This window comes from Parasteatoda tepidariorum, chromosome X2, assembly GCF_043381705.1.
Source record: "Parasteatoda tepidariorum isolate YZ-2023 chromosome X2, CAS_Ptep_4.0, whole genome shotgun sequence".
Classification (NCBI taxonomy): Eukaryota; Metazoa; Arthropoda; class Arachnida; order Araneae; family Theridiidae; genus Parasteatoda; species Parasteatoda tepidariorum.
In genome coordinates, this window is record NC_092215.1 from 3,969,694 (window position 1) to 3,987,463 (window position 17,770).

Consider the following 17,770-nt stretch of genomic DNA (forward strand, 5'->3'; position numbering starts at 1 on the left):
ACTCCCCGTGTAGTAAATGGTGACTGATGCACGTTAAATCTGTCGAGTCTCAAAGTCCTCCATGTTCCCACAACAAAGCAATACCTCTGGGGGTACTGATCCAGGAGTTTCCTTGTCTTCAGGATTGGTTCAAAATTACAAGGCTACGGAGTTGAACGTAAGTAGTCGTAAACCCATGAAATTGGGTCGGCTGTTCAACGACGGTTATAAAATAAAATAAAATGATCTGCTAGGAACCGTGTCTTAACGATAAGTCCACTGAGGGACTTAAATTTCAATGAGCTGCGTTCATAATTTCGCCAAATTCAATATTTCGTTTTAGCTCAGATTACAGGTCACGCGATTTTTCCAGATGATAAGCGATTAATAATGGTTTTAGTTAAAGCATTTTTTCATATATATATCTTTGCGTTTTCACGAGTCTATGATTTGAAGCATAGATATGGAGAGATTCTGGACTCGGCACAGCAAAACAAAACAAGAATCCAAAACTAAAGTTGATGCGTTTTCAGAAATAAAAGAAAACATTTTTAAAAAAGATAAAGAAACTGAAATCTTTACAGAATTTCTCATTTTATAATAGGAAAGGAAAAAAAAAATTATAAAAGTATTTCTGTGAGATAAGTGGCATGAAATTCTCTAAGTAGCGCATTTTTAAGATTTGTAGCTTTTGAAAAATAATGAGTAGCCCAAAAAGTAGCGGGTAGCCCAAATTCGATTTTGTGTAGCGGGGAGTTTTAAAAGTAGCCCTATCTGGCAACACTGCTTCTTGGTTATTTGTTAGGGAAAAACTTGCAAAGTAAAATCCGTAAAATGTCTCTATTTAGGGAAAAGAGGGAAATCTTAGTAGTTGCTATTGGTTTATGAAATAGATCGAGCGTTTCCCACAGAGAGTAAAGGGAAAAATGTCCTGCTTTTAATTAAATGCATACGTGAGCCAAAAATATATTTAAGAACAGGATGTGGCTTTTAAAAGTGTGAGAAAGTATTTCGATTAGAATAATTAATTAGGATTACATAAAAAGATCAATTGAAGCTTTCTATGTTACATATATATATATATATATAAAGGGGACACCCGTATCCCATCTCCGTCAAAGAATTGAGTCAAACATCTCTACCTGCAAAACAAAAATAACATATAAACAAAATTCAGCAATTTCCCATAAATATTCCCAAATTACATAAGACTTAAATAATATATATTTTGTTATTTCTCCAATCAATCACAAAAATCTATGAAAAAATAGTTAATCAGTGATACTTCTTCTATTCATGATGTGAGTTGAAAAGAGATCTATCTAGTTAGAGCAGCCATTGTACTGCAAGAAGTCTTTATGCGATTACCATGTCTTCTTACAAAAGGAGGTTTTATCCTTCTTTCAAATTAGAATGAAAAAGGCCCTTAACAGTCACATGACCTAATTCTTTTGCATCTATTCCCACAACTGTAATGCTTCAACTAATCAGTACGCAACTTTCGACTTTTTTTTTATCCTTAGTTTTGGTGCATTTTTATGATGCCTTGTGTTCCAATTCCTGTTGCAGTTTTAAAAATTAAGCGTGTTAGTTTAAAAAAATAATAGTAATTCTACTCTGGATGCAAAACATGAAGTAATCAACGCAACAATAAATAATTATAACATCCACTATTATTTAGCTGTAATTAACAGTTAGCGTGACTTATATTACACTGTAAAAAGTTTTATATAATTGCCACGTTTTTTGGTGTTGAACAAAATATATTTTTAAATACAGAACTACAGTTAATGTGCAAAAATTTTATAAAGTTAGTAAAATAACAATAGTTATAAATAACTAATGCGATTAGTTGACTAAAAATGTGCTTGTTTTTTTAAACAAACTGTTTTTGCAATGAAGTTATTTTATTTCGAATGCGCGTAAAGATATGTGCTGACAGTAGATAAACAAGCAAAAAATGAATAGATAAATAAATAAAACTACAACGAAAAAGTAAATAAAAAATGTGACTGCATGCACTTTTTAGTTTACCTCAATACCAAAGTTGTGGCAACTATACACCTAAGTTTTTTACAGTGTAGTTAATATCCAACGAATATGCTTTTCAATGAGTTTAGATTAATAAAATGAGTTTATAATTGAGTAAGTGTAGCCAACTATTCCTAAGTCACAAACAACCCTAACAGCATCCCTTTTTTTGGGTAACGGTGTATTGAAAATACAGAAAAAAGTGGTCAAAACATATTTGGCCATTTTGCACCTTTTCCTTCTAATTAGAATAATAGTAATTTTAAATACTCTTATTTTTTAAACTAATTTCTTCTGAATAATACTGTTCATATTGTATAGCAAAGTATTTTGAGCAGTATCGCGTATTTCTTTGAATAGCAAGATTTATTGAAAAGTGTAAGAAATTTCTTTCCGTTTTGCAACAAATGACGAAAGTAATGAAAATGAATTTGTTCTATTTACGAATAATGTGGACGCATTTTTATTAATTTTACTTCAATAATTTGTATATTCTCTGAGACATTTCAAAAATATTTAAATTACTTTACGAGTCTAAGTTTACTAAAGAAATTACCTGGGCAGCTGTTTTCATTTCATCACTTTTTAAGGAAAATAACCCAATGTTGAAAAATAATTATAATGTACAATTAATAATAAATTTTAATTTATAGACATATATATATATANTATTTGTGTGTGTGTGTGTGTGTGTATATATAATCTACTAGTTACAAGCAAAACTATGTTTTGTTACTTTTTTTTAATTATAAAAATCAGTCTGATGGTTACTAAAAAAGTCGGTTGGATAATCGGGATAATATTTGTACTAAAATATTAATTTGAAACAATTTTTTTTTCATTCATATTAAAAATTTTATCACTAATTGATTTTGTAAATGAAAGAAATTTCTAGAATGAATAACTGTATTTCTCTAAGATCTAAATAAGAGCACATTTTAAAAATTGTTTTAAAGTAAGCCGTGTTGGGAAGATCTTGCCCTTAACACAGAAAAAAAACATAGGTGTTTCATGCTGTATTTCATAACAATAAATTATTAAAATTTAAAAAATAATATATTTTACTTATTTCGACCGAAATTAATACTAAATAATGATAAAAATGTGAAAAATATGTTTAATAAAGATTCTGCGTTATTAAGCATCTAAAAAGAATATTCCCAAATTTCTCTTCATTTTCTTGAATGGCTTTTCAAAATGAATGTCTTTTTTATCATCACAGCTCATTTTTTAGAAGTCTTGTTTTTATTTATAGGATATATTTAACAAATGACATGAAATAAAGTGAAATGATGTTCATAATAAAAAATAAATAAATACGTTTTCCATTTAATCTTTTTTCGTATAATATTCCTCACTTAAACTGCAGAAAATGATAACTCAGAAGAAAAAAATGTCGCGATAGCGGAATAATTTTAACCTCATTAAATAAACATTTTTGCATCTTTACCATTACTATTTTAATGATGATTTGGAGAGTTGTCGTAATAGCGGACTTTTGGTATTATACCGTACTCGTTATACCGAGCTTTTGCTGTATTTGCAAAATTTATCTTAAATAACAGTGAGTTGAATAAAGTACCAATTTTTATTTTATTGAAAATAAAGTATTTTTCTTAGTAGGTTGTTACCTTTAGGTAAAAAATTTAAAATTTCATAAAAAGAGCGAATACAGGATGCTTTATTTAAAAGATTTTGTTAAGTAGTGAAATTAAAACTTGCAGAGTTTAGTTAATTTGGCCATCACTTAAAAAGGTTTCTGTATCAGATAACTGTAATTTCATATAACGTCTGAATTATTTATATTAATTGCTCGGCAAAATAACTTAAAATCAAATTTTATAAACCAAAAATCATTTATTAAAATGTTGGCATCTCTGCCTTGATTAAAAAAAGAACTCGATTCTTCCATTTTTGGTATTATCTAAGAGAAAACATTCAACTAACGCCCTTTCACGCCTTCATTCTTTTGCATTAATTTAGGTCAAAATAAGTTTATTTATTTTAAGTCAAAAAGATTATATTTAGCATTTTAATAATTTATGGTTAGGAATTACTCGTACAGCATGAAATATCGGTATAAAATCTTCCAAACTCGGCTCACTTCTAAGCAATAATTTTTGAAAATTGCACTTATTTAAAGCTAAGAGAAACAGTTATTCGTCATTGAAATTTCTTTAATTAACGAAATCAATATTATTGATGAAATTTTGAATATAAATGAAAAACAAAATGTTTTTTACAAACTACTTTGTTTGGATTTTATATTTTAGTACATAATTCCTGTAATATAACAGATTTCTTTTAGTAACTAATAAACCGTTTTTTTTAATAATTGAAAAATACCAAAACATATTTTTGCTTGTAATTAGAGAGTAAAAAAACATTTGTAAAAGGGACAGTAACTTAGGATTATTGGAATTTTACTTTGCTGGATAAGTTACTAAATCTAACTACGCTAAATATATGGACATTTGTAAGATGTGAAAGTCTAATCAATGCATTATCTTTTCTGAAAATAAAATGATCACAAAATAATTTTACCACCACATTTTATTTATTTGAAACAAATGAAGAATCGCAAACGACACGATTGGATTACTGCGATGTTTCTATTATATTGATAAATAACAGTAACCGTCATCATTGCAAAAAAAAAAAAATTTATCTCATATCCTCTGAATAAAATTCTATTTCATCCCTTTTATCAGTGCCGTACCTTAGTTATTCTCCTGATAATATATTTGATCTCAAACTGATCTAGAACTTTTCTGTGCCTCTTTGGAATATCAAGATGATGTCCCAGAAGAATTGTATCCTATCTGCAGCTCTCTTCATTAAGATATCCAAATTGCATTTTCTCCCCTGCATTGTTAAACACAATGATTGATGAGTTTGTACCCCTTGTCAACTTGAGCCCCTTCAATATTCATTACTATTTAACTCTTTGCTTCCCTCCTAATGACATTCATTTCTGTCATTTTTATTTTTTAGAAGGGGTGATCTTTCATTCGATTTTCTGAACCCACTATACTTCTATGTACATCAATTAAAATTTGTTTTATTCTTTTTTTCAGTTTTGCCATTTCACTCCTGATAAACTCATATATTTATATTAAAAATGGGTTCGGTTAATGATATATATAAATGAATAACTCATTAGAGCGAAATTAGTACACATTTTTTTTTTGCAAAATCGATTGTTTATTCATCAAGCTCAGTTAATTACTTTATGTTGGCTAATGTTTTTTTTTCTTCCAATTTTTTTTAATCGTTTGATTTGCTACTTCTTAGTTTTATGGTAAGCAAATAAAAAAATAGGGTTTGAAAAGTAATAAAAATTTATTTTTATTAACTTTTCAGCACTTACACAAAATTTAATAAATTTTAAATCATTAAATTTTTAGCTTGTTAGTGCTTTTTTCTCCTTTAGCACATTAAAGTCTAGTATACCTTTTTAGAGATGATTGTGAAATTGCATCGAAAAATCAAAGAAATTATTTTTAAGTAATCATTTCTTATAAATCGTATAAAAGACACACGCATCAAGGGAAGTAATCATTTCCTTCAATTTATAAATGACAGCGTGTATCAAGCGAATTATTTTTAAATATAAATTTCATTTACATCGTCTAAAAGACAAAGCGCATCAAGTGAATTATTTTTAAGTAATCATTTATTTGATTTATAAATGACAGAGTGTATCAAGCGAATTATTTTCAAATATTCATATATAGTTGGAATGATAGTTTAGCACGAATAGTGACGACAAAAGATGGAGATAGCAAAAAGCAACATACTGAGTTTCATTCTTACATTCTGTTTTTTGCTTATTATTCTATTCTATGCTATGCTATACTATTCTATGTATGAAGCGAATTATTTTCAAGTATTCATATGTAGTTGGAATAATATTTTAGCACAAATAGTGGTGGCAAAAGAGAAAGATGCAACATACTGTGTTTTCTTTCCCTTTGCTTTCAGTGAGAGTAGAGCAGATCCGCTGTCGCGTCCTAACATATAAAACATACTCTTCTCTTATCTCTTTTTAACGGTGCCACCTATTTTCCTGTTAAAATATCTTTCCAATTTCATTCTATGTTTTATAATTTGAACATCACGCTTTGATTTTTTTTTATTAAGAAGGTGTTGCCAATCAAGAATTTTGAACACTCTAATCGTAACTTGGAGATATTTATTGTTCTAAATCAGGGGTTTCCAACTTACATGATGCCGGGGGCCGCAATTAAAAACACCAGTCAAATCGCGGGACGCATTTTTATCAAAATTTTTTCTAGTACTCTTTTATGTTTGAAGGAACATTAAATATTACTGTCCGATTTTTATCAAGTTGTACAAGACAAACGCATTGGATTAGAAATTAAAATTAGAAGTAAATTTTTAAGCAACATACACGATTATTTTTGTATTTGAATAAATATTTTCTTGGATGCAAAACCTGAGAAATAAATTTTTTTGCTCCATTGGTAAGTTAAACTGCACAGAAACGAAGAAATGAGGTTTTTTTTTAACGAAAGAAAAGTATTTTAAACCCATATAGATTTTTCACGAAAATTGTCTGCAAAAAATGACAACTAATATATAAATTGTCTGCAAAAAATGACAACTAATATAGTTCCAGGGCCACACACACACACAAAAAAAAAAAGGCTTCGCAGGCCGTCAGTTGGTAACCACCGTTCTAAATCATCTCGATCTCAAGCGTAAGATTTTAAAAAAAATTTATGAGCATTCCGTATATTAGGTCATATTTTAAATAAATAAGTGTATAGTTACTATCATTGTAAGTTATAAAGCATTAAAAATAGGGTAAAAAAGAAAATAATCTCCGGGATATAGTGAATGAAATGTTCGCTTTTGTGTTTTAATATAGACGTATAATGCTAATTTTGGTGGATATAATGAACCAACAAAAGAGAGGAAGTTGGATATTATGAATTATCGACTGATTTATTTTCTTCATTTTTTGTAATAATTTTGAAATTTCTACTTAAAAATAAATACATATACGATTTTTAAAACCATGTATAGCGTGAAATGTAGCAATAAGCATTTATCTTGTTTGCTTCATTATTTAATGGCACTATTGAATTGGTTCAGCATTCAAAGAAGCCGCAATCTTCCAGTATCTGGATAAATGCTTCAAGTCAAAACAGATGAAATTGCTAAGCAATTTGGTGAGACTACTTTCATCTACTCGAATGGCTGACTAGACGGGTTTGAAAAACGAAATAAGAAATTCAGGAAAAATTATCAGAGAATCGGGAAATGTTTCCATATATGATGTTGAGGATTGCTCATCAACTAAGGATTACTATTTTTTATTTTTTGTACGCAAGACGAAGAGTAATAAAAAATAAAAGTTAACATATTTTTTGTTACTAAGAATTATGTTTCAGTCCTTTTTGTATTTTATTGTATTGGTCATTGATTTAAATAGTGTGTAATAAAAGGGGTGAGTTTGGAACTATTAGTTAAAATCGCTTGTGAAATTGATATAGTGAAGTCCCGGTTATAGTGAACCGAAATTGTGGTCCCTTGAAGGTTCACTATAATTTGACTGTAATTTTAATTAGTGTATAAATTTTTTAATTAATTCATTTTTATATCTAACATTTAAATTTTTATGTTTAGATCAGCGGCAGAAGTCAAAAGATCGATCAAGTAATTGCTGCTCAGCTAGTTGCTGCATCCTATAATGAGAAGATAAGTCTGAAAGTTGGATGGTTAAATAAGTCAAATGAATTAAAGTCACAATATGTCCCATTGTAGTAAATAAAAAAAAAGTGTAGATTTCTTCTTTCATTCCACGTGAAAAAGAACTATGTAAACAATATTGACACAGTCATAAACTTCTAATGACTGAAATGGTCAAAGAACTTGTAGAAGTAGAAATGTTTGTTATATAAATGCAGCTGTCACTAAAATTCTTGCAAATGTGATGGTGCAGACATCATATAAGCCCTTGCAAAAGGGCATATCCTCCTCAGTTAGATGACACTGACGAAGTTGAAGTTCTTTTACATTGTTCATCCATGTTCGATTTGCAATCTTTTGAGTTTTACATATCATTCATTGTTCCTGTGTTTATTTCAAAGTTGATGAAGTGCTGCTCTTTTAAGATGTGCTTCAAGTTTCAGTCTTCATTTAGAAAGTCAAGAGGTTTTTGTTTTCCAAATGTGCGTGATTGTTTTTTTGTTTTGTTAAATCGCATAATTAATCATTTTATTTAGTGAGTTTTCATTGGTATTTCTCGTCTTTGGCAAGATTTAAAGAAATTCGGATCGTGACATACATAAAACTAAGTATTATTAAGGAAAAGTGATAAAAACAATGGTTCAAGTATAAATTACGTTCTACTTAGTGTTTGAATAAAAGAATGAAAGTGTTATTTTTTGCTGTGCACAATATATTTATCTCATTACAGCATGATTATGCCAGCTGTCAGTTAAAAACTCATAACTTGATGTAGTTCATCGTGCTCATATGTAATAGAAATATTTTTCTGTTCGGCAAAAGTGTTCTCTGCAGGCCATCAAGCCTTTTATGTTCCTCCGCATTGAACATGATATTTCTAGTGTTCAACGTCTATGTATTGGTTAGGAAGTCATTTATTTCAAATAAACTGTCATTAACTTGTAATGAAACTTAAAAAAAAGAAACATTATAAAAAAAAGAACTATTTACTAATAATAAAAAGAAAAAAAATTGTGAATGTGATAATAAAAATAAAAACCAGTGTTAAAATTAACACAAAATTACTTCAGTAGTTGAAATTGCATACATGTTTCAATACTACACTAAAGCATCATCTTCAGTAGTGAAATTTGCATATACAAGTTTTGTTGCTACACTGGAGCATCATCTTCAATATTTGAAATTGCTTATAATTTTTAATGCTACACTGGAATATTATCTTCAGTTTTTTTTAATTGTATACAAGTTTCAGTGTTACAATGGCTCATTATTTTGAATGCAAAAATATAGAAAAATAACGATAAAAAATATTAAAAATAAGTAATGTCAGATAAATAAATCTTATAACTGAATCAGCCGATTAAAAAGTGGGCTCAAAAATAGTTCCATCTACTGAATCAAGGAAAAGGTGAAAAACGAAAAAAAAAAATAATAATAATGAAAGAAAAAAATATTAAGATTTAAAACTATATTCTTAATTACTGTTCTTATTTTAATAACTATTGGCATACCCATCTTTTCAAGCCTCACTTTGTTTATGAGGAAGGCGGATTTTGTTTTAATTAGTAAGTGTTTGTCATTATATAGATTTTAAAACGAATGATTGACTGTTTTGATCCAATCCCCATACAGTGTTTGGCGTTACTTACAAAATCTCACATTCAACTTGATTATACCGAACCGACAGCCATCTATTGATATAATACGCTATCCATCTGTATAAAAGCCTTCATACACAATATATTTTAAGTTTTATCTATTTTTAGTCACCATTTTTTTTTGTATTTTTATACAAAAGAGGATTATGCAATCTAGCAACGAAACATGTATGCAACTTTATCTTCTGAAATATATATAGGTATATATATATGTTGTGAATTCGAACATTGTCTTTTATCCAAATTATGGTTCACTGTACAAATTAACGCATGATTGTTAAAAAATATACTTTCACTATTCATTATTATTATACACTTGTGTCATATTAGAAAATGTTTTTCCAGATTCGCTGATCATATGATTTGGTGTGAAAATTTATATATGTAATGTCATTAGTACATAATATTTTTACCTATTACATATTATAATGCATTTTTTTTTCTTTTATAATAATTAACAATGCATATTTGAATAACAGATATTTAGCTAAAATGCCAATCAGGCATTATGTTCTTTCATCAGAATCTCATTTTGAACTAGAATACTATTTTCAAAATATAGATGTGTTAGCATTGTATACAAATTTGTTAATTTAAAGGCTATATTTGTCAATTGTAAATATAGTGGCTTACTGTTATTGCATGTTTAATAGAGAATAGGTTTATAGAATTTAATTTTTTAATATACTTAAGCAATTGGTTAAAAATAATAAGATTGAATTCCATTATCAAACCATTATATATTGCATATGCTCTTTAATTGTTTCACTTTTTTATATTTGGTTAAATAAATTCTTTTTGGGGGTTTAATAATTTAAAAAAAGTTTGACATATAATAGTTATTTTATACATATTATTAGATAGTTATTTGCGTATTTGAATTAAATAGTAAATTTTCCACTCACATTGTGTTTTTTAAGTCACATTTTTTAAATTTTTTTCTTATGAACAGAAAAAATATAAATTATTTATATGAAAAAATTAATATCAAGAATCCCATCTGAGAATAGAATAAATTTATATTCTTTTACTTAAATATTTTATTCTTTGAAAAACGATTTTATATCAACATTTTATATGTGCCTAAAATCATGCAAAAAGTTTGGCTAGCAATCAAAAATAATCATAATGAATTTTAAATTTACTGTGGAAAAAATTATGTAAAACTATTATTGTATGAATTTTAAGGACTAAAATTTCTTTTATTAAAAATTGAAGTTCTTAGTTAATAATATACGTTTCAGAAATATTTAAATCTCTCCATGAAGGCATTTTTTCATCTATTTCTCATGATGAAATTCTTTTAAAATTTCTAACGTTTTTGAAAAAGCATCAAAGTTTATGTCGTGTCATAAAATTTAATTGAATCTAAAGTAAAGAAATTTGCATTTTTAGAAAGAAACAAAATAAAGAACCTGAAGCATAAGGAAGTATGCATTAAATTTGCTATTATCTAGAAGAAGAAAAAAAATCAAAATCGATAATTATAGTGTTCTTAAAAAGTTCACCCACAAAGGAAAATAACACAGTTTAAGTACCTTAAACTTGAAGTGAAGCTTTCATTTTTAACTGATATATCTATATCATACTACCCCAGATAGCAGTGTAAGATTAATTTTAATGTCAGCATCAACCTTTATCACAGAACCCAACAAGATTTATTTATAAATGATTAGCAAATAAACCATGCAAACTTGAAACAATGTTAAATTTAACTATCCTAGTTTACACGTAATATGGCTCGCATTAAGCTTGAATAAACAACACTTTTATAAAGAGATGAGATTGAATCTGCCATTACAATACAAGGCTAGAAAAACCTTCTGAAATCGGGGATGAATCATGATTTGTAAATCAAGAGTAGAAAGCGTTTTCAAACAGAAGATAAATGTACCTTCTTAAAAAATTTTTTAGAGTTTTATGACCATCAAAGAAACAAGGTTTATTTGTGCAGACTTTTATAAACATTCTTTACACTATAGAAGTGAAAGTTGGCTGGACCATTACGTCACAAACAAAATGTTGCATTTGTGAGCCTGGACAAAGTTAGAATGAAAAAAAGCAGAAACAAGGTTTACAATAAAAATCCTACTTTTCTCTGCTAATAAAATAAAAACGAAAATACGTCGTTGCCTGCTATCTGGGATATATATCTTGCTGAAGGGAAATATCTATACTTTAATGCTAATTACTTAAATTTTGACTCTTGATACAAATATTTCTTTTTTTTTCTTTTGTTTATTATTAGTAAAAATATGGATTTTATAAGAATATCCTTCAAAAATTTTTAGTATTGCAAACAAGCCAGTTGAAATTATAAATCTACATTCGTCCAATTGAAAAGCAAATATTATTCCCTTATATAGTATTATCAGATGTTAGATTATGTACAAAAGTGTTCATAAAAAATTAGAAATGAAATTATCAAACTTTGCATAATCTCCGCCCTTCAAATATGATTGTATATAAAATTTTGTATTCTTTATTACATTTTTGAGGGTATAAGAAATAATGTATTTGCTAAGGCTTAGATTTATGGAGTACCAAAAATGCTGTAGTATATATGTTACCGGCAAAGTTTGAAATCCGGCATTGTATATAATGCCTAAAATTAGCCGGCAACAAACGATTTCCAAATTTCCTAGGCATTCTATAGAATGCCAAATGGAAAACCGACAAAGTATGAAAAACATATTTGATTCGTTTCGAATTTAATGAAATGTCATTCAATTCTACCATATTGCAACAAGTAAGTTAATTTCTTATATTTTGTATGAAAATTTTGTTTCCTAAATAAGCAAGAATTTTGTTTTGTACAATTTTAATTTTCCTTAACATATTAATGAATAATTTTTTTTAATGATACTCTCTCTATTTTTTTAGAAACCACATTTATATTTTTGAAAAAGCAATTCATTTATATACTTCGCCTAAATAAAATTTGTCATTCTATAGAATGCGTAGATATTATATACAATGCCTAGGTAATGTATGTAATAACTCTCATATTTCATACTTTGTCTAAAAACATTCGGCATTATGTACAATGCTTTGTCATTCTATAAAATGCCAGTGTTTCATACTTTGCCGGAAATATAAAATGATATAAAAGAAATTGCGTGTGACGATAGTGTGTATGATATTAGGTCCTAGTCTTCCTCGTTTGAATTTGTGTTTCAAATTTATTTGCTTGATTATTTGATACAATATATCTTAATTTACATTATTATAAAATTGTTTTTATTGTTCTAGAATTTAAATTATTTATCATTATTGTACTATTTAAATTGGATACCTCGAATGTCATTTATTTTAATAATAGGAATTGCAGGGAGTCCTAAATTAAAATGAGGGTTTTCCAAAAAAATTTATAACAATGAAACAGATAAGGTGTGCATATATATATATATATATATATATATATATATTCGTACAAAAAATTTATCAGAGAAAGTATAAATGTTTTTTTTAAAAGTTCTTGCTTTTAGTTCAAAAATTTTCCATTATATAGCGCTCTAACTCCTTTTTAGCGTTGTTCTGTACCGTTATGATGTAAAAAAATTTCTTACTCAGAATACAATATTTGATGATGAACATTTTGAAAAATAGTAATGTGATTTTCAGTCATTTTTTCTTGATTTCCCGCATCGCCATCCTTTGAAACATTTTTGACAATAAACAAGGTTTTTGAGAGGAATAGGTCATGCCTTGTCACATGGGTTTACCGAAAAAAAATATTTTCCAAATTTATTTCCTGCAATATTTTTATTAAAAACCGTCAATCTAGTTTAGGACACGTACTTGCATTTTAATTATGTGTTCCAGAATGAGATATGCGTAAAGACATTTTTAGTATTAGAATATATAAGATTAAAAAAAAAAATTAAAAAAACTAGAAATTTTTATAATATGAATTCAATTTTACACTAAACAGAATATTACACAAATTTTTGTTAGTGGTTTAGTTTCGTTGCGAAGTAATGTAATTATCCAATTTATAAATTTATTTTATTCTATTAATTACTGTTTGTTAAATAGACGTTAAACTACGAAATATTGTTGCAAATTGCATTGCTTTTGTTGTGCATGAGGCTTTTGACATCATGATGTTTTGGTGCAATAAAAAATGCTATTTCATTTTGTTGTGCTAAATTTTATTTTCAATGTTGCTTATTTATCGCCTAACATAGTTTTTTTAAACTTAATAGAATTTTTTTTAAACATTTCATAGAAATAAAAAGTAAAATATTGATATTTTTCGGTGATATATTTTTTTAAAGAGATTTATTTGAGACTTACTTACTTCCACACATTTTTTCTATGATCTTTTATAATAAATTAACGTTCTTTAAGATAATCAGCTAGTTCCCCAAGCATTTTATTTAGGTCGCACTAGAGCTGCACAATGGTCTATTTCTATTTACATAATCAGTGTTGAACAGCCGAACCAATTTTGAGTTTACAACAACTAATGTTCAACTCCGTAGCCTTGTAATTTCGAATCCAACCCAGAAAACAAGGGAACTCCTGGATCAAGTATTAACAAATTAGCCTTAGTGGAAGACTTTTTAAAGGAATTACTCTGCATTTTCGTTAAATGGAGGAAAACCACATAAACCTCCCACGTTAAATAGACGGAAAGGGGATCCTAACCTATTATCTGTCTACCAAGGATACTTTACGTCATCACTGTGGTCGTTATGAGCTGGTAGCAGAATTCGTATTGACCAGCCATTTCTGGGGTTCAATCCCGGGTCAATTCATTGGGAGCTAGAGCTCTATTCCCTGAGTTCCCCGGCTCGCAAAATGGACTATTGGCGATGATTTACTTTTCCGAAAACCTGCGCACAATGTCGACACTTTACGGTTAGCTGACACCAATACGGCACACCCTCGCAAGCTGATCAAAGTAGTCATACACCCGCACACTGCGATTTCATAATCTACTGGGACCTGAAGCGAAATGAATGGTTTGAAGAATAAACACATTAAATAATTACTATTTACATTTATTTACAATTTATACATAACTCGTTAAGTTTAAATGCGGCATCAAATATTTAGGAAGCAAATACGCAAATATAAAATAATAGAACAATATTGAAATGCAATTCTAATATGTAAGGATTAAAGTTGAAGTAAAAACATACTTAGAGTTCATAAATAATAAAAACAATTTATGCAGATTATGCGTTTGACGTCACGTCGCTTTATTACTTCCCTTCCAGTGAGAACCTCATTCGAACGAATCGAGAAATTTAGATGGAACTTGAATAGATCTCCCAACACGTGATGTCTTGTTAGAAAAATCCTTCTTAAGCTGTTCGTCAGCAAACTTAACCTTTTTCTTCTTAACGTTTGAAGCAGCCATTTTTGGATTGGCTGAAGGTACGCCGACTGTAGGCATTGAACTGAAAGAAGAGGAGTTGTTCTTCAAGTCTGCAGATTGTTCTATGACGCATGGTTTCAAACGATTAATGGAGATGTTTCAGGATTTTCCATTTATCGATAGTGTTAAGTAATCCTTATTTCTGAAAAGAACTACAAAAGGTCCTTCATATGGAGGTTGAAGTAGTGGACGAACGGAGTCAGTTTGTACGAATGTATGTGAAGTTGTGTCAAGATTTTTCGTCACAAAAATGGGAGATTTACCATGCCGTGGAGGTGGAGCAGGCCTAACTTGCGAGAAATATTTCCGTAGTTAACCAGCAAAAGTAGAAACGTCCGTAGATACTTGTGTTTCATGAAGAAAATCACTAGGTAATCTTATATTTGAACCATAAAATAATTCCGATGGAGTTGTTTGGAATTCTTCTCTGAATGTTGAGCGTAAGCACAGTAGATAGACATTTCGTCCACTGAGGATTATTATGGCACATGATGCTATTTTTCAGAGTTCGATGCCATTGCTCTATAAACCCATTGCAAACAGGATTGAAAGATGTGGTTCGCCTTCGCTTGATTCCTAAGAGATGGGCAAGTTCGGTGAAAAGAGACGACTCGAACTGACTTCCTTGATCTGTAATTATTACTGACGATGTTCCAAAGCGAGAAATCCAACCACTATAAATTGCTTCTGCAACGGTGCAAGCTTTAATATCCGGCACCGGTATGGCTTCTGGCCAGCGAGTAAACCGGTCTATTAGAGTTACACAATATATTTGTCCTTCGGAAGTTATCAAAGGTCCAATTACGTCCAGATGAATTTCGTCGAATCTTTTTGAAGTTGGTACACACTCCGGTTTATGCACACGTCGCAGTATCTTGGATCTTTGACAATATACAGTTTTTAGTGAATTTTTTGACATCCTTGTTCATTGAAGGCCATACAAACTTTTTTGTCACTAGATGTGCTGTAGCTCGAGCACCTGGATTAACGAAAATATTACTTTTCGAAAACTCTTTGTGACAAAAGGCCGTGGTTTTCCTGTAGAAATATAACAATATATTTCTTTATCGGTTCCGAAAATAGGTAATTTTTCAAACTTTAGATTAGTGTTTGATTTCATAAGATTTTTGAGCTCTTCATCAGTTTCTTTCTCCTTGGCTAGTGCACTAAAATCAATCGTTTCCGAAAAGACAACTTCTTCAACTCTTGATAGTGCATCAGCTACTTCATTATCTACACCAGAAATGTGCTGTATATCAGTTGTAAATTGACTGATAAAATCTAGATGCCTCATTTGTCACGGTGATGCTTTATCACTTTTCTGCAGAAATGCGTAAATTAGAGGTCGGTGGTCAGCGTAAATAGTAAAATTGTGTCAATCATGTATTCAAATTCTTTTCGTGCAATTTTTAATCTATCGGGTGCCAAACGTATAGGTTTTGAAAAAAACTGGTGGACCAGTAGTTATAATATGATGAGTGACGCCATGCTTGAGCTCTTTGACCGTCGAATGTTCTACAGTTATATCTATGAATTCATTCTACAGTTTGTAAATTCTAGGATCACTAGTTTTAGACGACACGGTAGTCAAATTAGTTGACGGAACATTGACAAGTCAACCAAAGGATTTTAAAGTAGTAGGATCTATTATTTTTCTTTTTTTAATATTAACTAAAAGCCCGTATTCTTTAAGAAAATCAGCACCTATTATTGCCTTAGAAACATCGGCAACAATAATGGTCCAACAAAATTTTCTTCTTAAGCCCAGATCAAGGAAAAGTCACTGTGTCCCAAACGTGTGCACTTGCGAAGCGTTAGCAGCATACAAGTAAAATTTTGGACCAGGAATTATTTTCTGTTTTGAAGAATCGGGTAAAACAGATACATCAGCTCCATTATAGATAAGAAATTTCGTTTACTAGAGTGATCATAGATAAAAAGGCGACTTGAATTCTGGCTACCATTGCCGCCAATGACTGCCTAATTAGTTTTCCGATTTTTCGAAATCAGCAACAAATGAACAGGGTTTAGTGCATCCGGTTGACTTTTTACCAAAACGATGATGGTACCAACAGATACCTTCTCTAGATTTTGATCAGTTCCTATAATTGGAGCTCTGGCGAATGACTCTTATTTCTAGAGGTACTGCGTGAACTTCGCAGCTCACTAACTTCTTTAGTAGTAGTGTCCGGAGATAGCAATGCACAACGCGTGACTGACGAAGTCTCTTAATATATCGTTTTCGATGTAGATACTTGCCTCAAATTTTGCTGATGTTCGAAGCCAGTATAGGGGTTTATCTGGTTGTAACGAGCAGTCCTATATGTGGCTAGTGTGGACAAAAACATTTTTTGTTAAAAAAGTATTCCTCTATTAATTTTGCTCCGAAATTTGCTTACGTTTCATTCAAAATGAAGATAACCGTTCAAATTTCAATTTAAAAAAATACTAGACAAGCTAAAAATAATAAATAGTAAGCTTTCGGGCAAATTTATAAAAATTTTCCTCAGTAGCCCCCTCTTTCCCATAATATATAGGAAGGATATATTATTTTGTCAAATCCATGCGAAAAAAACACAGCATATTACATTGTGAGCATACATTAAATAAATAATCCCAAGAAACTGAAGAGGTAAGAGATTACCCGATTGAAAACTTCATTTGCTTCAAAAATATTCAAATATAAAAAAACAGTCGACACGTTTCAATCGCTTGATGCTCTGGAATCTTGTTTTAATCATTTGAATATAGATTCCCTTGTTAACGATGTAAGTTTCTCCCTACCTCTTTATAACGCATGGAAAAGCAATTTACCTTGATTTGCCTCTCAGCCACTATTGTTCTGTCTTCCACCTTTTTTCTCTCTCGGTTTCTGTGGTGTTTCTAGTTTACCTTTTTCCGTTGGCAATTTAACGTTTTTATTTCAAATAATTTTTTTTTACATCGTTGTTTGGCAAGTCTTGAAAATGGGAGTCTACTATTGATGCATGTCAAC

At 29.5% G+C, this 17,770-nt stretch overlaps 2 protein-coding genes across 2 annotated transcripts in view; one reads left to right on the forward strand and one right to left on the reverse strand.

The window, feature by feature from the left end:
- Nucleotides 1-13,523, forward strand: part of LOC107443550 (ubiquitin-like protein 3) — a gene marked incomplete in the record, with an annotated part of 206,189 nt that extends 192,666 nt beyond the window's left edge. The window contains 1 exon segment of the mRNA XM_043039836.2: nucleotides 7,666-13,523. Coding sequence (XP_042895770.1) covers nucleotides 7,666-7,730 — 65 coding nt within the window.
- Nucleotides 8,418-17,770, reverse strand: part of LOC107443552 (putative nuclease HARBI1) — a 34,021-nt gene continuing 24,668 nt past the window's right edge. Inside the window, exon 4 of the mRNA XM_071188387.1 lies at nucleotides 8,418-8,677. Coding sequence (XP_071044488.1) covers nucleotides 8,620-8,677 — 58 coding nt within the window. The 3' untranslated portion in view covers nucleotides 8,418-8,619. The remainder of the gene's footprint in view (nucleotides 8,678-17,770) is intronic.